Genomic DNA, 25,212 nt, shown 5'->3' with positions numbered 1-25,212 from the left:
AACCCAATTAGGAAGAGCACTACTTTGACAGCGTTAACATTAAAGAATAATTTCTTCCTAGAGGGGAAATGATGAACCACAAATTAGGGCACCCAGGGAGATTGCTGGGTCTCCCCGGGCAGGTGGGAGGCATGATTAAATGCCAAAGGCATTCTCATCTGTAAGACTCTTAATGAAGTATTTTGTGGAGGCAGGAGAAAAATAAAGATGATTTCAATGGCCCTTCAAATCTATGGAGCTTTCTCATTCAAAACGGAAAATTTTTTTTTTTTTTTTAAAGTAAATGTCTCGTCCTAGGGGAAGAAATAAGCTCCTTCGGATGTGATTGCTGCTCCGGAACAGACAAGGTGACGGAAAACTCTGGAACCCATGCACCTGAGCACTACAAGTCCCGTAAAGCACCGCGGTGAGGGCGGGACTTGCTGACCGTTATGACGCGATGGGCGGGGTCAGACAGGACAGCTCGTCCCTGGGTCTTTAGCCCCGCCTCTGTTCCCCTCTGTGCCCTGTTGCTGTAGTGCTGCCGCTGGCTGCAGCCCCTGGTGAGTCTCTGGCGCGAAGGTGGGCAATTAGGGACAGTTGGGCCCTCAGATTCTCCGACTTCACACTTTCAGTCCTGAGAAAGGGCCATGGGCTGGCGGATGTGCGGTTGGTTTCGGTTTTCACCTCCTTTCATCCTTCTAGGGTGACCGTAAGTGGGTGTGACGTCATGGGCCCCCTGGAGCCTCTCCGCGGCCTTTGGAGGGTTGCGGGCAGTTTTCTGCCGAGGAGGGCAGGGCTTCAGTGCCCGGGGCCGCGTGGGCGGTCCCTGGGACAGAAGGAATCCTGTGACCCAGTGAGGGTCTTGAAGTCACGGCGTCATGCCCCGCTCGCCGGCCGAGGTCGTGCTGGCTCCTTAATTCCCGTGCTTGACGTCATCGTCATCGCGGTCGGCTTGGTGGCAGAAGCAGGACCCTGCCCAGAGACCCTAGGCAAGTTACTTTCTCTTTGGGTCTCAGTTTCCCCTTCCTGATCACTGAAGCCCCCTTCGTTCAGTTGCCGTTTGTAATTGGAGATGTTCTAGACAGTTGAGAAGAGAGAGCAGCTGGAATGCGGTGACCTGCTTTTTTACCATCGATCTCCTGTAGTCCTTCACCCCCAATACTCCCCCCAGTTGAGTTCGGGGGCTAATGTTTCCAGTTTTATTTATTGAGTTCAACCCTCCTGGACATTTAACCTTTTTTCTATCCCTCGGATTCTTTGCTTCTGATGTAAGCCAACAAGTAGCCATGGTTGGAGCGGAGTAGAATACTATAAAAGCTATATAACAACTACACTACTGCAAAAACCTTTAAAAGCAAAAGACTTTAATACAGTAGGCCTTTGTAGATTATGTAGATGATTAAGGAATATCTTTAATGATTAACGAATATCCAGGTGACTCACTTTCACAGATGCTTTCAGAAGGCCTCTATCTGAAAGTCTACCCTTTTGCAGAAATGACATCTATGGAGTGGAAAGGACTCTGAGAAGGGTAGTAAGAGTTACACAGCACTAACACATCCTGCAGACTTTGGAGTCAGAGGACAAATAGGGCTCTTCAGAATTTTTGACTGTGCTTATTAATATAATACCATGCTTCCTCATTTTCTTATATGAAGACTGTTAAACTCTGTCTTCACTTCCTTCTTCCTTCACCTGGGATCATCATTATAGCCAGAAAGTTTCTTAGAGATGTTCTTGCCCGATCCATGCATTTTTACAGATGAGGAAACAGGTTTAAAAAGTAGTGTGACTTGGCCAAGATCTCAGAGCTAGTTAGTGGCAGAGCTAATGGACCCAGGTCCCTTGGCTCCTAGCTTAGTTCCCTTTCTGCTACACATCAAACACTGTCACTACCCTTGTCACTTCAAGGGTTAGCATAATCACCCTCTTCACAGAAAAAGTATAAAATCTCAGTAAAGTAAAATGAAAGAAAATGGAGATTGAGTACACATTGAGCTTTTTGCAGTTTCTTCTGGTTGCTCAGAACTGTTTCTCTGTTTTTTCTTAGTACTTTTGGCACAGTGATGTGGTATAAGGGATGAAGGCTGCTTAGAATAAGCTGGGTAACAAATCCAAAGAATTATTAGTGAATTAGGTATTAAAAGTCTCCTGGGGGTATGAAATTTACTTGTCACTTGAAAATTTTAGGTAAGGAACTAGAATGAACTTGGAAAATTTGGATTAGAGCAAGTGGCTGTAATAATCTGAGGACCGGTAACTATGTATCTTTGCTTTTGTTCCCCATCTCAGGGCCATCTACACATCCATAATAGCTATTGTCAGTGTTCTCTAAAGGGTAGTTTTGTGGAATCATCTCTTCCAGGGCCAGGGGGAATAAGATTCAAATCAGTTCATCCATTTTGCTAATTGCTAATACTTTAGAAAGTTAAGTAAGCAGAAGAATGAAGGAATTGGGTTGAATGTGTGTTTTGTTTTTAACTATTCCCAAATGAAGAATTGATTAGCATTTCTCTCTGGGCTTCGGATGCATTTGCTTTCTGTGAACTAATCCAGGGAAACTTACCTATAGTCTTCATTTCTCATGAAACGTGCCCACTGGTATAAAAAGCTAACATAAAAATGTTGGACATTTGTGTGGTAGAATTTTAGTTTAGTTTTGTTTTTTAAATAAGGTTATTCTTCCTGATTTAGCATAATGAGGAAAATTCTTTGGGAAAATTGGTAAGATGATTTGGTTGAATATTTGCATTGTTAGAACCTAATCAGAAAGTTTAAAACATTTTTTAATTTTTTGCTAAAAAGTGTTAGCAGTGTAGTTTACAGATTCATTCAGAAAGAGCAGGAGTAGAACTGGCTTTTTTGTTCCTTTTCTTCAGGGAACTATAAGAGAATCTGTGCCCTCATGGAACAGTCCTAGGAGATGTGTATTAATCTTGAGATGCTCATTAGATGAAAATGTGTCAGGTTTTCTTAGAAGCCAGGAGCCAGTTCAGGAGACTCATTTTAAAATACATTGCCTTCCTCCTCTGAGAACCTTAATCATTTCAGAAACTGAGATGAAAAAACCAAGTAACTATGTCAGAGTTCCATCTATTGGCCTTGAAATCAAAAGGCTTGCTCCTTGGAATAAAAGCTATAGCAAACCTAGACAACATATTAAAAAGCAGAGACATTACTTTGTTGACAAAGGTTCATATAATCAAAGCTATGATTTTTCCAGTAGTCATGTATGGATGTGAGAGTTGGACCATAAAGAAGGCTTAGCGCCAGATAATTGATACTTTCAAATTGTGGTGCTGGAGAAGACCCTTGAGAGTTGAGTCCCTTGGACTTCAAGGAGATCAAACCAGTCAATCCTAAAGGAAATCAAATGCTGAATATTCATTGGAAAGACTGATGCTGAAGCTGAAGCTCCAGTATTTTGGCCACCTGATGCAAAGAGCCGACTCACTGGAAAAGATGACTCTGGGAAAGATTGAGGGCAGGAAGAGAAGGGGACGACAGAGGCTGAGATGGTTGGATGGCATCACTGACTCAGTGGACATGAGTTTGAGCAAACTCTGGGAGATAGTGAGGGACAGGGAAGCCTGGTGTGCTGCAGCCCATGGAGTCACAAAGAATCAGACATGACTTAGTGAAAACAAAGATTCCATTGGCTCAAGCCTCAGAGCTTGAGCTCTGTCATGTCATTTTGTATACATATGCTGTCATTTCTTCAGTGTTCTGTTCTGAGCTAACTTATAGATTGATTGTTTTCTAGTAAAGAAAGAGAGGCAGTACCAAACTCCCATACCCTTGGCTGGTCCTGCCTTTCAGAGTAGCATACATTTGCAAAACAGCATGCCAGAGTTTGAGTGTGTGGAAGGCAGGTAATGGAGTGTGAATTTTATGGGTCCTTAAGGAAATCAAACCTGTGCCTTTTATTTTTTTGGCACCATGCCACTTGAACCAGCTCTGCCCGCTGAACCAGCTATACCGAGAACTGACATAACACTTGGAGATTTTCATCTCTTTACCCTACTTTATTTTTTATTTTTTTGGCCACATCATGTGGCTTGTAGGATCTCAGTTCCCCAACCAGAGACTGAATCCCGGCCATAGCAGTGAAAGCCCAGAATCCTAACCACTTAGCCACCAGCAACTTGCTCCTCACTCTATTTTAGAAAAGAGAAAACTGAGAAACAGCAGCTTCTCCAAAGACGCCAAACAAATTAGGAGCAAGGCTAATAAAGACAAGAATAAGCGCCACCATCATACACACCATTGTTTACCTACAAAGTTCCTTCCTTTCACTTTTTGATGAATTACATGCATATTACATTCATTTATTCTGTGAGTTCCTAGTTAGTGGTTACTATGGGCTAGCATTAGTGTTGTATATACAGTTAAGATAGTGTTATGAAGGAAAAGAGCAGAGAGTATGATGGTACTTAGGTTAATTGAGAGACGGGGCCTGAAGTCACTCTTACTGGAGGTATTGATCATTATCCACGGTAAAGCACAGATCAAGTTACATGCTCGGATAAGTGGTGCTCCAAGCTTAGGACCCAGTGGCTATGCTGGCCTCAGTGGACTGAAGTCCATTAGGAAAGATGGGTCAGCAAGTTGAAAAATCTCCCTGCCCATTCTCCCGCAGCGTTCATCAGATCAGCAGGCCACAGCTTATCAGGAGGAACAAGTGCTGGCCTAGATTGGAATGTGAGCTGTCCTTTCCTTAGAAAAACTGATCTGAGTTTTGACATTGAGGATGTGGCCAAACTGTGTCACAAACCAGAAAGCCAATACATTTCTTAGCTCCTCAGTTCAGTCCCAAGAACAGACAGTTGAGTACCTCAAAGTCCTCTTGCCTTCTCTGTGAAAAAACTTATTTCTGGGGGAGCTGGAAGAGAAGGCCTGTTTGCTTAGAGTTCAAAATAAAACCAGGAAATAAGTGGGTGGGGCAGAGCCAGAAGAGCAACTGTGTTTTTTGGTTATTGTACTTACTGTTCTTTTAAGTTGTGTTTGCATGTGTGTGTATACAATCTTCCAGCATGTGCTAGCAGCTGAATCTGTAAGGTATTATGTCGTTTTTGCATATGTACAGCTCTTTCTTCATCTGCTGTGTAGAGCTGCAGTATTGTTCTCATTTCCCAGTACAGCTGAGGGTTGAGTAACATGGACTCACTAAATGTTAGACCAAGGAGGCATTTAGAACACAGGACATGTGACTTTTGAAGGGCAGGAAGTATCAGGTCCTGACAGTTCTAAAGACTTTGTTTCTTTTATGTATTGTTTCTTTGTCTTCAATAGTTCCCCACCCTTGATCACATTTTATGTGTACTATGACCTCCAAAGGTGAAATCAGCTTAGTGTCTCCATTTTGTAGAGATCCAAACTTGCTTGCTGTCCTCCAAACATGGACTGCATTTTTCTGTTTCTTTGCTTTTATGCATGCTGTTACATTCATCTGAAGTTTCCTTACCCCCAACACACTTGTCAAAACCCTAATCTTCTTTGAGGATTTACTCACTGCTCAAAGCTTTTCTTTATTTTCCTAACCAGTTTCATCTCTCTCCCTCTTTTGAACCCAGGAGCATTTTGCATGTATTTATCCATTTGGCAGTCACTTAAATTGTCATCTAACCTCCATATCGGATTGCAACCCTTTTGAGGGCAAAGACTGTATGCCAGAAAAGAGAAAAAAAAAAAAAAAGTAATAATCACATCTGTTAAGCCCTCTCTTTATGCAGACTTTGTCCAAGTACTTTATTCTGTCACTCAACATGACTTTAGCAGTTTTCCAGTTGCCTCAGTGATAAAGAATCTGCCTGCCAAGCAGGAGATACAGGTTCAATTCCCTGGAGAGGGAAGTGGCAACCCACTCCAGTATGCTTGTCTGGGAAATCCCACGGACAGAGGAGCTTGACAGGCTACAGTTCATGGCATCGCAAAGAGTTAGACATAACTTAGCAATTAAACATGCCTTTACTTTGTGTGAATTGCCTACTCTATGACAGGCACTAATTTAAGGACTAGTCACTGTCTATTATAGGCATACCTAGTTTTATTGTGTTTCACAGATACTTTTGACATTTTTTTTACCAAATTGAAAGTTTGTGGCAACCATATCTTAAGGAAGTCTGTTGGTGCCATTTTTCTATCTGCATTTGCTTACTCATGTCTCATTTTGATAATTCTTCCAATATTTCAGACTTTTTCATTATTTTTATATTTATCATGGTGATCTGTGATCAGTCATCTTTGATGTTGCTTTTGACACTTTTTAACAATAAAATATTTTTAATTAAGGTATGTACATTGTTTTTTTAGACATAATGTTACTGAGCACTTAATAGATTATAATGTAAACAGAATTTCTATATGTACCGGGAAACCAAAAAAAATTGTGTGACTCAATTTTATTCAGTATGTGCTTTATTGAGATGGTCTGGAACTGAACCTGCAATATCTTCAAGGTATCCCTATATTTCAGTTAATGCTCACACATACACAACAAAGAATGAGGTAGATGTTATCAGCCCCATTTTACAGATGAGGAACCATGCGCAGAGTCCAGTTAAATAAATTACCCAAGGGCATGCATTTTATAGGTGGTGAAGCTGGAATTTGAACTCCAGCATTTTGATTTCTGAAACTGTCCTGGTCACCACTGCATGTCAGATAATCTCCTCTTATGCCTATCTTTCTGCACTCATTCCCAGTCCCTAGCAGAGGGCTTTAATATTAAGAAGGATCTGATAATTATAGGATGAATGGAATTGAATAGAGAAGCTGAAATCTAGAGAAATTGACATTCCCAAAGTCACAGGGCTTATTGGGATAAAAAATCTAGAATCTAAGTCTTACAGTTCCCAGCTCAGGGCATTTACCTCTAGGCTGCCTTACTTAAGGCATTTAGAAGAAAGGGAGAAAATTAGCTATGAGCAGAGGATAAGGATATAATGAGGATGGTGGTGCCTGTGGTGAAGAGGTCAAAGATAGTCTCAGAAAATTCTTAGAGCATAGGAAGTTGTGAATACAAAGTGGCTCATAGTGAAACAGAAAGCAAGTTGTGTGAGCTCAGTACTTGTCAGGCTTTTGCTTTTCCTGACTTGCCCTGAACGGAATGTTCCCTGGCTGAGAGCCCAGAAGTTTCCGGCATTTCAGACAACCCTTTTGAGCCCTATTGTGTTCCATGTCTCTTAACAGGACCCCTACCATGGAAGAGACAGTAGAGGATCCCCCCACATCAGCCGTCTTGCTGGACCACTGTCATTTCTCTCAGGTCATCTTTAACAGTGTGGAGAAGTTCTACATCCCCGGAGGGGACATCACGTGCTATTACACCCTCACCCAGCATTTCATTCCCCGTCGAAAGGACTGGATTGGCATCTTTAGAGTGAGTGTTAATTTAGTACCAAATGGTTAGGAACCAAAAGTGACTCTTAGTGACCTGAGTGTGTGTCTGTCTCTGTATTATAAGCATTTTGCATATATGTGTGACCAATGTTAACATCCTGACCTCAGCTCCCTAGCACTTCCCCCTTCACACATCAACAGTGCTATAGGACTCAAATTTTAATTTCAGTCTTAAGCTAAAATAAGATAGCAAATCATACAGTCCCCAAGTTTTATTATACTTTCAAAGACCAAATGTAAATATGTTTTAAATTAATATTCATTTATGACCTGACTGGGGTAGATGGCCTCTTACATAATTTCTGTGAATTAATGTCACTTGCTTACTTAGTACAGTGTTTAATTTTTTTTAATATGAGTATTACCAATCTGGAAAGGATGTTGAAAAGTTAATACCCTGCCTCCAAGAAGTTTGTTCCTGAATAAGTGTGTCTTGCTTCTTTGTGAAGATTTCCAAGAACAGAAAGTTTATGAGCTCCTTTGGTTTCCTCTTCCAGTGTCTAATCACCATGTCAGTTCAAGTACAGAAATGGTACTTTTTTATTATAGTCAATTTATTCTCTAAACTTCCCCTTCTTTCCCACCATGTCTCTCTCTATCTCTGACATTCCCCCTGCTACAGACACATACACTCACTCATTTACTCACATACCATAATGACAAATTGTCCTATTTCCAGAGACGGGAGATAAAGGTCAAACATACATTATTTACACTGCAGAGTTCCAGCATCAGTGACCTTTGTTTTGACACCTCAGTATGTCATGTGCTTCTTTGCCAACACTGTTCGTCCTGAAATCAGACATCATTCTTGACTGCAGTATATAGGAGCTGGTGCTAATTCACATCCCTCATCAAATTCCTTCTCTTAATTGTTTGGAATTTCAAGCTAAGTGAAAGAGTGATGGAAGCTGGAGGTAACAAGGCTGGTATTTAGAGGTGGGGATAGTGGACAAGCAGAGGGACTCTGGTGAATATCATGACAGCTCCTGAGACTGCAGGACACTGACTCATTAGACTAAAGGTGTCCTAACAGAAACCTGACACAGCAGGATGTTTTCTGTCTTGGAAAGAAGATGGCAACTGTTTTTCTTCTTCCCCATATGTATCTAAGGTGTCCAGTAGAACTTTCTATGATTAACACTGACAAGTAGAATTTCTAGAAAGGAGCTATACTGGCTGCTTCGGTGTCCAGCATAGTAAGCTCTAGCTACATGTGGCTAATGGCACTTAAAGTGTAGCTAGTGTGACTGAGTAACTAAATTTTAAGTTTTATTTAATTTTAATTTAAGTAGCTTCAATATGCTAGCTAGTGGCTAGCATATTGAACAGTACAGGTATATATAATTGAAAAAAAGAATGATTAAAAATTACTTACAGCTTCTCAGAGGTAATCTAACTTTTTATTTCCATTTTGCTCAGGCTGATTGTTTATAATTCCCAAGCCTTAGCAACTTCCAGCGAGGATGTCACTCTAAACCAAATGAAAGGATTATACTTTTTAAAAACAAATGTTTAAAAGCATTGTTTGTATTTTTTTTAGATCATATTTTTTTGGCTGTGCCACTCAGTTTGCAGGGATCTTAGTTCCCTGACCAGGGATTGAACCCAGGCCCTGAGAATGAAAGTGCTGAGTCCTAACCACCAGACCACCCAGGAATTCCCTAAAAGCTATTGATTTGCCACCTACCCTAAAGCCTGAAGGGCTTCCTTCATAGCTCAGTTGGTAAATCATCTACCTGCAATGCAGGAGACCTGGGTTCAATTCCTGGGTCGGGAAGATCCCCTGGGGGAAGGAAATGGCAACCCACTCCAGTATTCTTGCCTGGAGAATCCCATGGACAGAGGAGCCTGACAGGCTACAGTCTACAGGATCACAAGAGTCAAACACGACTTAGCGTCTAAATAACCAATCACCACTACTAAAGCCTGAAAGAAAATTTTAAGAGTAATAAAGAGAGAACACAAACTTTTTGAGAACATATGATGTGCTAGGTCTTTGATGGGGTTTTCTTTCCTTCCTTCTTTCTTCTTTTTGTTTAGTGTGTGTATGTGGGTGTGTGTTTTCTAATTTAATCCTCGCAGCACAGCAGCCCCCTGAGGTGTAAGCAGTTTTATTACTTGTACACCGATAAATAAAATGAATATACTCAACGTGGTGATTTTCCCAAGGTCTCCCCGTTTGGAGACCTTTGTTTGACTCTGCTTTGCTTCCTTTATTCCGCTGAATTCCTTTGAACAACAGATAGTAAATTAGAGAATTAAGGGCTGAATGTGAAGCTTTGTCCTTCCTTTGTTGTTGTTCACTCATCCAGTTGTGTGCGACTCTGCGACCCCATGGATTGCAGCACACCAGGGCTCCCTGTCCCTCATCATCTCCCAGAGTTTGCCCAAGTTCATGTTCATTGCATCAGTGATGCCATCCAACCATCTCAACCTCTGATGCCCTCTTCTCCTTCTGCCCTTATTCTTTCCCAGCATCAGGGACTTTTCTGATGAGTTGTATGTTTCCATCAGACGACCAAAGTACTGGAGCTTCAGCTTCAGCATCAGTCCTGCCAGTGAATAATCAGGGTTGATCTCCCTTAACATTGACTGATTTGATCTCCTTGCTGTCCAAGGGACTTTCAGGAATCTTCTCAGGCACCACAGTTCGAAGGCATCAATTCTTTGGCATTCTGCCTTCTTTATGATCCAGCTCTCACAACTGTACGTGACCACTGGGAAGACCATAGCCTTGACTATGAGAACCTTTGTCAGCAGAGTAATATCTCTGCTTTTCAGTGCCTGTCCTTCCTAGCTCACTTCTAGAATGTTCCTGGTGTTCTTTCAGTGTAGTCTTAATCCTGCTCCTCCACTCCTCATCTGCCCTAACACCACTGGTCCCTGGCACCCACGGGGCCTTCACAGAATGTTTCTGCGTGTGCAGCATGCTCCATCTTCTCCATAGAGTGAAGGCTACCACCAATGATAAAAGCTAAAGTGGTTGGGAGTCAGGTTTTCTTCCTTCAACATAGAGCCCTGTGCTCCATGCTCTCCTTTACAGGCTCTTATGCCGTGTTCCATGGTCATACCACAAGAGGCAGGCTGGGACAAGGACTCCTGAGATGGAGGAGCCAAGGACAGAAAGCTCAGGTGACTGGAAGTTGCTTCCTTGTTCCAAGGCAGTAGTAATTCTCAGGCCCTCCCAGATGATATTTTAGTCACAGTGCATTAAGCTCCAGGATGTGAATGAAGACTCCATAAAATTCCTGCTTCCTGTTCCTCTGCAGGCTGCAGTGGCTCAGAGGTGCTCACAGCAATGGGGTGTGTATTAATGAGACACTAAAACGTGCCTCAGTATGTTCTGATGAGCTTATAGCCTTTTCAACCATGCTCTGATTCCTTACTATATAAAAATAGGATTTATTTTTAGCTTCTTTTCTTCCTCCTGGGCTCAGGCAGAGTCAAAGTATGGCAATAAATGTCATTTTGCTTCTTATTTGCTGAGTGTTCACCCTTTGAAGACACAGTGACTCCCTCTCTGTTCTCTGGTATGCACTTACCTTCCAGATATGATTTGAGCATCTTTTACCCCTTTTCACACTTAGTGAGAATATTTCCCACTTAGCCAGCTTTCTGCTCTGAGGCAAATTTTACAGTATCCTTATATCTTATGACTTACTACATTTCATACCTAGAAGAGGCCTTTATGACTACCAGATTATATTTTTTATCTTTATCACCAAAAAGTCTTCAATAAACATGTATTAAGAAAAAACACCGGAGCAAGAAAATCATACAAACTGGACTTAGTTATCTGGTGCCTCCTAATCTAAGAACTCTCTTACCCATCCAGCCCCAACACACACATTATTTTAAAAAGCCATTTTTAAAGGCAGTGATGTAACCAGGTTGGTATAGGTGACAAGACTGAATTGGACACAGGAGAGGACAAACCAATAGAGAGGGCAGATCAGAAGTGCTTCTTGATTAAGAAGTTCCAAGTATACCATTGTAAGAAGATAGCAGAATCAAAGCTCACAATCCCACAACTTTTTTCCCCAATCATTCTCAGTACTGTATCTGACTTGGAGATACAATATTTGGCACTCTTATCCTGGGTATTGAGTGGCCAGTTTTTGTTTCCTTCTAAGATGAGTAATTTATGAGTAACTGGTTTATGTGCATACATACCAATTTTTAATTGTATATGTAGTTATCATAAGTCACAAAGATTTGATCCATTGTGGGAGATCTTTTGATAAAGAACTTATTCTACTATAATTTTAAAATAACGAAAGGTGCATATTCAGAAGACAGAGCCTAAACCTGAGCACTTTCAGATGCTGAACGAGCCTCTTATCATTGCAGGTTGGATGGAAGACAACCCGCGAGTACTACACCTTCATGTGGGTTACTTTGCCCGTTGACCTAAACAGTGAATCATCCAAACAGCAGGAAGTCCAGTTCAAAGGTGAGGAAAATACTAGATCAAAGGTATTAAAAACAGCAACCCAGACTCATTAATTCTCTTGAGCTAGAGCCTTCTGGGGTAGATAAAAGACTTCTAGATTTTTAGTTTTCTGAATAGACCTTGAGTGAGTGAAAGTCGCTCAGTCGTGTCCGACTCTTTGCAACCCCATAGACTATACAGTCCATGGAATTCTCCAGGCCAGAATACTGGAGTGGGTAGCCTTTCCCTTCTCCAGGGGATCTTCCCAACCCAGGGATCGAACCCAGGTCTCCCGCATTGCAGGCAGGCATTTTAACCTTTGAGCCACCAGGGAAGCAATATTTTGCCTTTAAAATCATGTTCTATTTCCAGCTTATTACCTGCCCAAGGATGATGAGTATTACCAGTTCTGCTATGTGGATCAGGATGGGGTGGTCCGGGGAGCAAGTATCCCTTTCCAGTTCCGTCCAGAAAATGAAGAGGACATCCTGGTTGTTACCACTCAGGTCTGTAAGCATCTCATCTCAGTCCCTTCCTGCCATTAAGAGTAGCAATTCCAGGGTAGGGTAGAATTTTAGTCAGTAAGCATTTATTGAATGTCTAACAGATACTGTTGTGAAATTTTTACACAGTCCCATTCAAACCCATCAGAAGGGAATGACTTCAGAATGTTGATAAGAATCATAACAATAAGTGATTTCTCCTTTCTCTAAAACGTCTGTAACTCACTTGGCATTCAGTTATTCCCTTAACTTTCCCAGGTACTTAATTTTTGTCATGTATACATCTTACCACTATAGTAAATTTTATAAGCTCCTTTGAGGAGAGACACAGCAGATATTCTTGTTTGTATCTTTCAGTTAGATTCATTTACTTACTCAGTTATTTAACAGGACATCTGGTTCCCTTCAGCACTCTGGTGGACACTAGGGATGTAATGAAGAATCTGTTAAAACCCTATTCTGGTCTCACATAACTAAGTCTGATAGGAGAAATAAAGTATTTGCACGAAAAAAAATTACAGTCTTCTGTCATTTCCCCTTTTAACTTTTTGTGGCTTAATTTTCTTTGTCTTTTCTTTCTTGGTAATGGCAGGCTCAGTGCTTATGGTAGACACATTTCTCTTCCCCCTTCCCTACCTACTGAGGGGTTGCTTCCACTTGGGGTACACAGATGTCACTACAGTGAGTGGGGATCAGCTAGACCCTCACCATCCCAGCGTATGAGACTTTCATGTCAGCAGGACTTGAATATCCATTGAGCTATAAGAAGCCAAATACGTGTTTATGGAACGTTCTTTTGTAGGGTGAGGTGGAGGAAATTGAGCAGCACAACAAGGAGCTTTGCAAGGAAAACCGGGAGCTGAAGGACAGCTGTGTCAGCCTCCAGAAGCAAAACTCAGACATGCAGGCCACGCTCCAAAAGAAGCAGGTATGTGTGCTTGTTAAATGTGAATGGGGGTGATGGCTCCTGTCCAGCACCCACTTTTTCGTGTGATCTGACTCTGTTATACTAGTATCTGGCACAGATTTTAGTATATTAGATGTTTCTTTTTTATTGTTTATGTATTTAAATGATATTTCAGATACACTGGATTAAATACATATACTATTAGTAAAATAATTTCATGTCTCTTTTTGCTTTTTTAATGTGACTGCTAAATTTTTAAAATTATATATATAATGACTTTCCTGAATTTCTTGGACAGCACTTTTCTAGGAAAAAAGAAATTTTATTTTGTCCACTGCTGTGTCTGCAGTGCCAGAACAGGGTCTGGTATGTATAGGCACTCGTTAAATATTTATGTAATGAGTTAATGGACAAATTATAAGCTCCACTAGAAGAGAAATTAAGGTAGATGTATTTTTTCCTTTCTTTTTTTTAATTTGAAATATAGTTGATTTACAATGTTGTATAAGTTTCAAATGTATAGCAAAGTAATTTAATTATGCATATATATATCTGTTTTTAAGATTCTTTTCCCTTATGGTTTATTATAAATGTTGAATATAGTTCCCTGTGCTATATACCAGAGAAGGCAATGGCACCCCACTCCAGTACTCTTGCCTGGAAAATCCCACGAACGGAGGAGCCTGGTAGGCTGCAGTCCATGGGGTTGTTAAGAGTCAAGAACGACTGAGCGACTTCACTTTCACTTTTCACTTTCATGCATTGGAGAAGGAAATGGCAACCCACTCCAGTATTCTTGCCTGGAGAATCCCAGGGACAGAGGAGCCTAGTGGGCTGCCATCTGTGGGGTCGCAGAGTCAGACACAACTGAAGCGACTTAGCAGCAGCAGCAGTACTATATACATAGGCCCTTATTGGTTATCTATTTTATATATAGTAGTCTATATATGTTAATCCCAAACTCTTAAGATAAATGTATTTTTAATATGGAAAGAACATATTAAGAACATTTTAATATGAAAATCCTTTTACTTGGATATTTCATTCACTGCTGTGCGTATATGCTTGACATATTATAAGTGCTCAATAAATATTTGTTGGCTGCCTGAGATACTAAACACTGCCTTAGAAATGGTCAGTCCCTTTGGCATTTCAATCTACAGGAGGAGCTGGAAACCCTGAAGAGCATCAATAAGAAGTTGGAACAGACAATGAAAGAACAGAAGGACTGTTGGGAGTTAGAGCTGCTTCAGTGAGTCTCATTCTTGAACGGGAGGAGCTGCTGTATTACAAACACCCTTAGGCAAGGTCAGATTAGATTTTTAGAATTTGTTAGTGCAGTCTTCCTGTTAGGACAGTGATAGGTATGATTCTCCCTGTTTGACTCATGAGCTCTTTGAGTCTGGGTTAGAGAATTCGAATCAAAATGGTAAAGACAAATGACCTGAATTCAGGTATTAGTTTTAAGCAGTGAACACTTGGAGTTTGAGATCAGGAAGCCAGAACGGGACTGAAGAAGACACTAGTGGATTTTAAAATAACTGCAGGGTTAGGGCCAAGGCAGCCTTAAATCATTTATGGTCTGGGGTAGCTCAACTAGAATCAGCGTAATTTTCATTTAGTCGTCTCTTACCTCCACAGACTGAAAGAACAAAACCAGAAGATGTCCTCAGAAAATGAGAAGATGGGAGTCAGAGTGGATCAGCTTCAGGTAGGTTATGCCAAACCTTTGCCAAAGTAGATTTTCTTAGCCCTCACCACCACTCCACTCTGGTGATCCAGGAAGATGCAGAGCGTTATAGTGGGTGCCTAATGGTGGACTTCTCAGAGCATCAGATTGAAATTTCAGAGTGTGTGTTTTCCATTCTTGACCACCACCCCGCCCCCAATATCCTTTCTAATTTTTTTCTTTTAGCTACAAAATCTTTTCCAGCAAAATCTTACTAAAATGATTGGATAAGCGGGTAGAAGCAGAACTGCTCTCATTTTTAGGAGGCTGTGCCTTAGAGAGGGGCTTTAAAGGGTAGTTTGTCAAGTTTTACTCAATTTGAGTCTTAGATTCTTAGGTGTAAGGTGCTGTGCTTAGTTGCTCAGTCGTATCTGACTGCACCCCGATGGACTGAAGTCCACCAAGCTCCTCTGTCCATGGGGATTCTCCAGGCAAGAATACTGGAGTGGGTAGCCTTTCCCTTCTCTAGCAGGTGTAAGGTAGAGCTGAAGAACACAGAAGTTGATAGGAAGTTGGAATTGCTGGGGAAAGCACATCTTTTTATGTTACTGTACGTTTCAAAGCATTGTTCCTGTTTAGGTTTCCTTCTTTTATATCTTGATTGTATTCACTTCTTTTGCTTTAGGCTCAGCTGTCAAATCAAGGGAAAGAAATGGAGAAGCTTGTTCAGGGAGTTCAAGACAAGACAGAGCAGCTGGAGCACCTGAAAGAGGAAAATGGCCAGCTCTTTCTCAGTTTAACTGAACAGGTAGAGTCATGAAAGAAAATAATATTTTTTGACCGTTGTGAAAAAATATATGCATTGTTCTTTCTTTCTTGTATATGTGGGTATCACAGACTCTGGGAAAGGTTTCAGGGGAAGCCATCTAAAATGAGGCATCTCATGGCTTTTCTCAGAAGCTAATAAGAGAGGATTTGCTTTTCCCTCTCTTGCTCATTAGCTTAGCAGGCCCTTCCCCAGTGCATGCATACTTGTGCTTATGCATGTGTGTTTTCCCAGCAGTGGTACTCAGAATCTGTTTTTCTGCAGAGGGAGCACCGCAAGAAGCTCGAGCAGACAGTGGAGGAGATGAAGCAGAAAGAAACTACTGCAGCGAGGAAACAACAGGAGTTAACGGCATGTCTGTCTTTGAATGGCTATGTGGGAGGGCGCCTAAGGAAAGGAAAGGATAGGACCTATTTTCAGGTGATAGGGTAAATGACAGATTAGAATAGCATTTACCTCTGGACTTCTTTCTCTGTACCCAAAAGGACAGAGAATCTGACTTTTACAAACTATTTAGGAGAGCTGGGCATTTCTAATGTGTGATGAGTGACAGAGGAATATTCTGAGTTAAACTTCATGGCAGGTTGTAGTAAATAGAGCCTTGGGTAAGGAATCACACAGAATAACCCCTGCCCCCTTTTCAAAGAGTTACTGTGGGGGCAGACATATTAATGATTATAAAATGAGCTCTAAATTAGAAAATATTACAGTAGTCAAATTTTGTTATAATTAATATTAATATAATGTTAGCAGTTGTCATACATTATTCTAAGCTATGCAACACAGTGATGAAAGCCTAATTGACTAATAATTTCCTGTAATATATTGTTATAGAAGAGGCCTTGTGGTGATAACAAGTGCTAGAAATCCCATTTTCTGAGCTGTTGTGAAGACCTGAGAAATCCCGATGTGTGGAAAATATCCACTTATTGGGAATGTAACTCATATCATTCATGCATCATTCATTCAGTCAGTCATTATCCAATCAATGATTGAGTACCTACTATGTATGTTACTGTGTATTTTAGCTTGATGTACTCAAGAATAGATTCAACAAAATTTGAAAATCAGCAACTCACAGATTAAGTATATTCCATATAAATGTTTTATTTGTTCTAAATAGTGTCTTTTTAAAAATTGATTTGCTTATCAACACTTAAAAATGGGAATATTTCCCATTTTTTAAAAAATGGTATTTCCAGCTTCTTGGAAGATCAGAGGCTCTGGCAACATTTGGGCCAACATACCTGTCCAGCAGTGGTGTCTGGAGCTGACTAACTGCTGACCGTCTTGGTGGGTCCTGTATGCCCCACGTGGCTGCAGTCTCGCTGTTTCATGGCATCATCCCACTCCTCCATTCAATTATATTACTTGCCAGGCTCCTGTTGGCACTTTTGAGTTTGTGACCTCTGATGTGGCAAAGAAATTACTGTTGTTTGTAAATAATCTCTAGCCATTCAAAGGTTTGGACCTCCTTGTGGCAGATATGGGTTTCCTTGGTTTTCATGGAATACTTTTCAAGACCCAGGGGGGACCCTAGCTGTCTGATAGCATTCTTTATTCCTCATGCATTCAAAAGGCCCCTAACTCTGAGGACTACGTATCTTATGCTTCAGGAGCCTAGGAACAAGAAAACAGCAGTGGAGGAGCAGTTAGTGCAAGAGGTGGAACACCTAAAGGCAAAAGTAGAGGCCGGGAAGGCCTGTTTCTTAGAGAAGTACAAAGAGTGCCAGCGTCTCCACAAACAGATCAGGCAGCTCAGGGCTGCCACACGGGTAGGTGACAGAGATGTGGGGCCCAGGAAGCAAGGGGTGTGAAGGTTTGTGGTTCCGGGACTAGGATTTTACACCCTTGTTACGGAGAGAGATTTATCCTTCTGCTAAAAAGAGGAGGGATGGAGTATGCGGCCAGAAACCAGTCTGGGGATCCCTGGAAGTAGAAGCCTCAGCTTAGCCATGGGTCTCAGGGTAGGTTTTTGTAACCACTGAGTGGGTTGCTGTGCGGACTCAGATAGTCCTTTCTTATTTCTGCCTTTTGAGGAAGTGAAGCAGGACCAGAAGAGCCAGCAGGAGCCAATGGGGATGGGGAGCCAGGAGCCTCCAGTCAGCACTGTCATCGGGTAGCCCCCTCTGGCATTACTTCCTCAGGGTCGGCTAGAAGCGCACAGCATTTTGGGCACCAGCATTCAAATAAAAAATCTTGAAAAAAAAAACCCACCCACAACTAGTAAGATTAGCTTAAGTGTTTCTGTGAGGTATGCGCATGTATACGTATGTAGGTAGGAGACGGGAAGCACTGAAGCATGCCTATGACTTTCGGGTCCATGAAACTAGTCAGGTGAACCCATCGTACTGGAAAGCCCAAGACCCCAGTCTGGGTTCCTTGTAGCCTTCGATTAATGCCATCCAGGCTTCCTTCTTCCTTGTAACTGGAATCCACATGCCTGTCCTCACACTGGGAATCACACCAGCCTAACTCAGTGCTTCACTGTGCATTCAGTGAGGTGTTCATTCAAGACAGAGATGATTGTGTCCATGGTTGGGTAGGGTTTCCTTCCCTCATTCTGATAAGTCAGTCTTGAGGTTTCCCCCAGGCTAACTCTCTTTGGCCACTGACTCCCAGCTAAACCAAAAGAAACGGGCGTCTTGATGCCAGCCCAGGCCTTCAGGCATTTTGCTCGGCCCCTTTTCTGCAAGTCTGCATCCCCTCCACGACACCGCTCGCCCCCTCCCTGGCCCCTTCCCCCCACCTCAGTCCCACCACTTCGGAAACCAGGTCCTCTTCCATCTCCTTGTTGTACCCCACCTCGGATCCAGACTCCGATCTGTGATCCTAATCTAACTTTTTTTTTTTTTTTGATAGGACCAGAACATGGACCTGTCAAAAAGACTGAGTGAGAACAAGATAATATGTAATGTTCTTCAGAGAGAGAAAGAGAAAATAGAAAAAGAAAATGATGTAAGTGTGTAAAAGAGTTTTAAAGGGAAGGAGAAGGATGACCCAGAGTTGTGGTGATAACATAAAAAGTTCAAAGAGCTCTTTCTGGGACATTGGATGAAACAGTTTCCCTAAACAAAGAGTACATTTCATCTGGTTTCCTAATCTACCGCAAAACCTACTCTTTGTTCTGTAACTGAAACGTGCTTGGCATGGCAGTAGTCAACTTGAAAGGAACAGCCTTGATGAAGATCTAAGTTAACTATTTTTGCTTTTAACTCCACAGCAATCAAAAGTATTGTATTTAGGGAATAATATCCTACGTCGTTTTTATGCTATTTAGCCAAAGGACCCCTTTCTTTCTGCACAACATTTTTCTTTTTCTCTGCTGCCAAACTAGGAACAGAAGTGGTGATCTGTACCAGTGCTGGACCCATGGTAGGCCCCCCCGAAATACTGTGCATTCACTCATTCATCAGTTCATTCATTCATCCAACCGGTGTTTTCTGCTCTGTGCTAAACACATTATTAATTGATTGACGATGATGGCAACAAATAAAAAGATTGAACTTGAAGCCATTCTCACATACTTGCTAGCATCAAAGAGCAGGTGTCCATGCATTCTGGCTCCTCCTCTGATCTACACCTCCAGCCATTCTTCATCTCGCATCCCCTCCCTCTCCATAACGCTTCTGGGCTGTGCCTGCAGTCATCCCCCTACCTTTGATTGCATCATTTATGCCAATGGGCTTCAGTTTTGCAGAAGGACTTTGGGGTCTGTTTCTGGTCCTGTCATTCTCATTCTCTTGATTTACTTAAGTACCTTGACTTTGAAATAGTCGATAACATGGGTGGGCCTTTGGGGAGGGGTGTGCAGAAGATGGGAAAGGAAGAATTCACACCACTTACAACAAGAAAAACATCTGATACTTGGAAGCTTTGTTAAGAACTATAGTAAAGCCCCCTTAGGTTGTTAAGAAGTTTACTAATTTTCTTTCTTCTGAGAACTTTAAATGTCACCTGTCTGCCTTGCAGCTTGCTTTCTTACATTCTTCCTTGCGTTCCCTCCATCTCTTCCTTCCTCCCTCTCACTCTGTTAGCCTATCCATTTGATGGGATAAAACATGAAGAGGGGAAAATTATATCAGAAGAACATTCACAGTGTGTAAGAAAATTGTTCTAGGAAGGGGACTAAAAGAAGCATTTTGCTCTCAATAATGTACAACAGTTTTAGTCTTAATATAGCTCCTGTCGCCCTCACATATCCACACAGCTTCTATACCCGCTTCAGTTGGTATGTGTTTAAAGATTGTAAATTCCTTTTTGCATTGGTCTAAATAAAATCCTGTGTATATTTAAATTTAGATATGAATACTTAGATTTGGGGACTTCCCTGGTAGTCCAGTGGTTAAGACCTTACTTTCCAGTGCAAGGTTCAATCCCTGGTTGGGGAGCTAAGATCCTACATGCCTTGTGGCCAAAAAAACAAAACAGAAGCAGTGTTGATAACAAATTCAAGAAAGACTTTGAAAAAATTGTCCACATCAAAAAAATCTTAAAAAAAAAAAAAAAGACCTCATATCTTTGGCATATTGAGGATGCTGCTTCCCCTTTTGAAGAATAATGGTTTATCACTTCTTGGACTTCGCTGGTGCCACATTGTTAATTGACAGCTACCTGTAATGAGCATCCGTGGCCAGTTCCTTGTGGCCATTCTTTGTTGTTGTCTTTCAACATATCTCTGTGAATACTCTATCCTTAGTTTTTGAAGAGAGAGAACAGCAGTCTGCTGAGTTACCTGAACTGTGACTCTTTGTCGCATCAAGTGCCCACTTCGAGTCAAGGAGGTACAAGACAAGACCCGGGACTTGTCTTTGGAAACCCATATTCTGGTAAGAACTTTGCCATTCAAGCTGGGAAGCCCCTGCCTGCATTCCATTCCCCCACTGAATTTTTTTTATCTGAGATGCTAATTAAGACCAGCCTCATTGTTAAGACTTGCTGGGCAGAAGCTGAGTACCCAACAGAAAGATTGCCAGGCAAGAAGTGTTAATTGAGAAATAAATCTGAATCTAGAAGTCGCAAATCAGATCATTCGCCTGGAGGCAGCAGACACAAATTGAGTCCCGTGGCTATATTCCAAATATATAAATCAGAGAAATGTCTCTGTGCAGAAGATATACACAGAGCCAAGGAAGCTAATTAAGATTTGGAAATGGAAGCACGAGAGGCGGGCTCTGCTGCCCAGGATGGGCGGTGAGGCAGCCCCCCCGCCCATGGCCTGACCAGGGGCAGCAGGGGTGTGCTCCACAGAGACCTCTGGGTGGTTTGGAGGACAGGAAACGCAGGGGGTGGGGAGGTGGGTGGTGACAGCCAGTCTTGTCATTTATGGACCTGGGGTCAGATGTCCTTGCCACACAGGGAACTTTCCTGCTTTTTTGTCTCCAAAAGCAACATGAGACCTCATTTGCTTTTTAGGGACAGTTTAAAGCAGTCATATTTTTTAACAGTTACAGTCACATCTTTGCAATAGACAGTGGTACGAGTTTATTTTTCCTTAAAACTATTTTTAAGCATTTCATTAAAAAAATGACTTCATGTGCATTTGGTCTTAAAATCTATTCTCAGACTATTTTCTTGCTAAATTGTTACTGTTTTCATTAAAATCTCATTTTCTCCATACTGAAAACAGGTTTATTGTTTTTTCTGATTATATAATGGCCACTGAAAATGCCGCTTCATTATTTTTTCCTCTTTTCCCTCATTGACTTAGATCCCCTCTATCAAAATAGATGATATATGTGAGAGCTAAAGAATCAGAAGAGGAATGATGAGGGTTAAAGAAAATAGCTGCTAGAACACAGCTGGAGAAAGCGTTCTAGTGCATAGATACTTTTTCATTGAATGAAATCTTTTTTATTACCCTCAGGTATCCAAGAAAGTTCTGCCCCAAGCCCGGTAAGTATTTGATTCATGAGATTGCCCACATCAAAGCTTTGAGAAAATTTCCCTTCCTGCTCCATCCAGTTTAGGGGAGAACTAGGGAGACTGTTTCATTGTGATAACTCCTAAGTCAGCAAGATAAATTTGGTCAGTGCCAAGAGCTAAGAGAGCCTGTTCAGGTGGAGAGAGAAAAGCACAGTTTATTCATCATTGTTCTGTTCAAGATCTCTACCTGCAAGTAGAGTCTGGTAGCAGGACTGGGGAGGAAAGATGAACCAGGCAGGTAGCCAAACGAGGTATACCCAGTGCTTCCTTTCAATCCTGGGGTTAGGGAAAGCCCTAGTGAGTATCTCCAAATGTGAATTTGCTCATTCATCTTCTGTTTCTTGATCACCTACCATCTGCCAAGCAGTATGCTAGGTGCTGAGGATACAGTAGAAAGACAGACACGGTCTCTGCCATGTATACATGGCATTCAGACTGACCTCTTTGTTCTTCTTCCCAGCTCTCCATCAAGAAATGCCCCGTCTGCAAATCAGACTTTCTTGATGATGGTTTTGATCACGACTTGGCCTTGGAGCAGCACCTGCAGACCCTTAGTTTGAATTGTCCAATATGTGACAAGACCTTCCCAGCAAAAGAGAAGCAGATCTTTGAAGACCATGTGTTCTGCCACACTCTCTAAGTGTCCAAGCCTCTTGGATCTATACTGTACCTGGATTTTATACAGTAGAACCTTCGCTTCTTCTATGAGTTATGACCTAAGATCCTGCCTAACCTCAGTTATTAGGAAGTTACTTAGTCCTGCTGTCCTATAGGTGGAGTCATGTCGATTATCTGAAGCATAGTGTTAAGGGCTGTTACTTCCATCCTTGTGGGTTACCACCTTTTAAGTCACATAACTCCAGCTATGTCAGCCTCTCACCTAAAATGCCTATTCTTGTGAGGGTCTCTAGCATAAAGGCCCTGCCTGCGATAGGGCTGACCTGGCTCTTCACAGCCGGCCTGACTCAAGTGAGTAGTTTCCCAGGTTGTCCCGCTGCCGTTCAAGGTCAGACCTTGAGTATGTTTGTACTTAGTCCTCACTCCTGACCCTGGGACTGGCGACTGATCTGGAATTGAGAATTTCTTCCTCCTCCTCAGGCCTAGCCCAAAATGGCATGGCAGAGAACCCAAACATCCAATTTGGATACCAAAGTTTTCTCACCTTGATTTCACAGCTCCCAACAGAAGCATTCCTGAATCATGGACATGAAATATTATTTAAATCCCAGAAAGTCTTATTTCTCTTTGTATTATACCTCTGAATGGCATTTTTCTACTCTGGTTTTCCATGTGCACATAACTTTTATTGTTATAAGTCCTTTCTTAATGGTTAGTGGGACTTGTTAACTTTCTGAGCAAGTGAGTTTGAAAAAGGATAAGTCGGAATAATGAGAACTATTGTTCATCACTTTAATACTAAAAATAAACTAGTCCTCTACTTCAGGGACTTTGGTAATTTAAAATAAACCTTGAGTTCATGTTTTTTTATTTTTAAGCTTATGGGGAAAGTGTAATCAAAAGGAGTGTGGGAATTATAGACCCCACCAAAGATTTCTCTTCACCTGTCTTAACTAGTTAACAAGAATATCCTGGCCGTTACCTTGAGGTGGAGACGGAGTTGAGGAAGCATGAGCTTGAGAAACTGGAACCTTGACTCATTGCTCTAACTTTATGTGTATTTTTTAAAGAGTGTGGATTCTGGCACCTTTTGTGAACTAAGTTCAATTCCCTCCATCCAGACCTGCCTACTTGAACCAAAAGAAAGCAATTCCATTTTCTCTACCTGAGAGACTGAACAAATGGAAATAACCCCCAGGCAATCAACCAGCTGGTCACTAGAAAGGCTTTTATAGGAACTTTTGAATGATATGAAATATTGTGAATCAGATTGAGCCAACTATAGCTGTGCAATCCTTCTGAGGTTTTCCCTGGCATGACTGGAGTTGCGCCTTAGACTAGCTATATTATGTTGGTCACAGCTCCTGGCCTTTATTTCTCCTTTGATAACAAGAAGATGAAACTATACTCCCCCCTCCTTCTCCTGTATCACCATTTCAATAGGATGTCTCTTGGACTCATAAGTCTTTGCCCCTTCAGAATCAGATGTGACATTAACACAAAGTCTAGAAGAGAAATATAATAGAGAGTAATGTGGTTTTTCTGGCATATACCCCTCCTCCCTGCAAAATTTCTGTTACTCCCCAGATAGTTCCAATGAAGAATTGCAGTTTCATTTATTTTGTACTAGTCAGCTCTTAATTAAGCACATGAATGGAGAGGAGCAGTGGTGCACATAATCCAAATCAGTGAATACCATTTTCTGGTGAATTACCCACCCCTTTGCCCCTGCTACCCTGAGGGTTACCGTGATTATCAACAGCAGCAGGAGCCTTCCACAGGCTTGGTAAAAAAACAGTTGAGGTGTTAATGATCCTTTTTTCTGGATGTAAAACAAAGCATCTTTTAACCACTGTTCATTATCCCCAGCTGCTCTTACCAAGGCTTTGAAGGGGAAACTATGCTCCAGGCAGTTACTAGTGGTAAAGGAAACAGTCATTCTTATATAATCCAGTCATCACCCCTTTAATAAAATGAGGATGAAAACTAGAAGATCACCCCAGCCTTTCCCCTCTGTGGTTCTTGCACCCACAGACTTTAAAGCTGTAAAATGCCTCTGAAAAATAGCAGGTGGTAGGAGTAAAATGGTGTCTACATCTAAATTGGGTTTTGGAATCTTTGTACTTATTATGGCAACAAGTTATCCTTCTTAGTTCATTTTCTCTTTTTTAATATTAAAATGTTTTTGCATTACCTTAGCACATGTACTTGCTAAGCAGTGGGGAAAAACAAAAGTCACCCTGGCATACATGAGTGTGAGTAGTAAAGGAAAGCGAACCTAAAATCAGAGAAAGGGGGAGTTGGCAAGATATTTGGTAAAGCAAGGTCCTTAGGAACACCTGTAGCTTCAGCCCTTTTCCCTTGACTTGCTAAAAATTGGGATGAAATGGAACTGCCTTGATGTTTAAACGGCCTATGATTCTGGTGATTTTCTACATTGCCTTGTGGATTGCACTGAGCTAAGCATTCTCTAACCTGGTCTCCTAGCAACAAATGCTAATGAGATGATAGGCTGCGGCTAAAAGATACAGTCCATTACCTAGGAAAAAAGGCAAAATGGACTCAATGTAACATAGAGATCAAACCCGAAGAGATAGCACCTAATTCCCCTGAGTTAACCAACAATAGGCCACAAGCTCAGGGAAATTACACTGGCCCCAACACTCCTTAATTGATCTCATATAAATATTAAAATGATGTCTTTACATGTATGTAGTGCTTTATAGTTTAGAATGTATTTCATATTTTCCATGTGTACTTTCAGTAATCCTTTGAAACAGACAGCTGCTAATTCCCATTTTTATGGATTAGTAAGATGAAACGTGGAGAAATAACCTGCTAAGAGTGAAAACAACCCAAATGTCCATCAGTTTATGAATGGGTAAATATGGCACAGCCATAAAACAGGATATTATTTGGCATAAATAGGAATGAAATACTGATACG

General features: G+C 41.5%; 1 protein-coding gene across 1 annotated transcript; it reads left to right on the top strand.

Moving 5' to 3' along the window:
* Positions 1-506: 506 nt before the first annotated feature.
* CALCOCO2 (calcium binding and coiled-coil domain 2) lies at positions 507-24,357 on the top strand. Its single transcript, XM_068976214.1, has 13 exons — positions 507-542; positions 7,174-7,363; positions 11,737-11,839; positions 12,191-12,324; positions 13,124-13,249; positions 14,392-14,480; positions 14,870-14,939; positions 15,583-15,705; positions 15,988-16,074; positions 18,586-18,681; positions 20,423-20,552; positions 21,590-21,618; positions 22,109-24,357. The coding sequence occupies exons 2-13, from the start codon at positions 7,184-7,186 to the stop codon at positions 22,286-22,288; spliced, it is 1,347 nt and encodes a 448-aa protein (XP_068832315.1). The 5' UTR covers positions 507-542; positions 7,174-7,183; the 3' UTR covers positions 22,289-24,357.
* The last annotated feature ends 855 nt before the right edge of the window (positions 24,358-25,212 follow it).

Source organism: Capricornis sumatraensis, chromosome 8 (assembly GCF_032405125.1).
Source record: "Capricornis sumatraensis isolate serow.1 chromosome 8, serow.2, whole genome shotgun sequence".
In the NCBI taxonomy this organism is placed as follows: Eukaryota; Metazoa; Chordata; class Mammalia; order Artiodactyla; family Bovidae; genus Capricornis; species Capricornis sumatraensis.
The sequence above is the reverse complement of the archived record's forward strand: the minus strand, read 5'-3'. Positions and strand labels throughout refer to the sequence as shown.

Coding starts and splice junctions, on each gene's coding strand:
- CALCOCO2 (XM_068976214.1), top strand. CDS start 7,184: ATGGAAGAGACAGTAGAGGATCCCCCCACATCAGCCGTCTTGCTGGAC. Junction 12,325..13,123: donor TCCTGGTTGTTACCACTCAG/GTCTGTAAGCAT, acceptor GTTCTTTTGTAG/GGTGAGGTGGAGGAAATTGA. Junction 21,619..22,108: donor AAAGTTCTGCCCCAAGCCCG/GTAAGTATTTGA, acceptor TCTTCTTCCCAG/CTCTCCATCAAGAAATGCCC.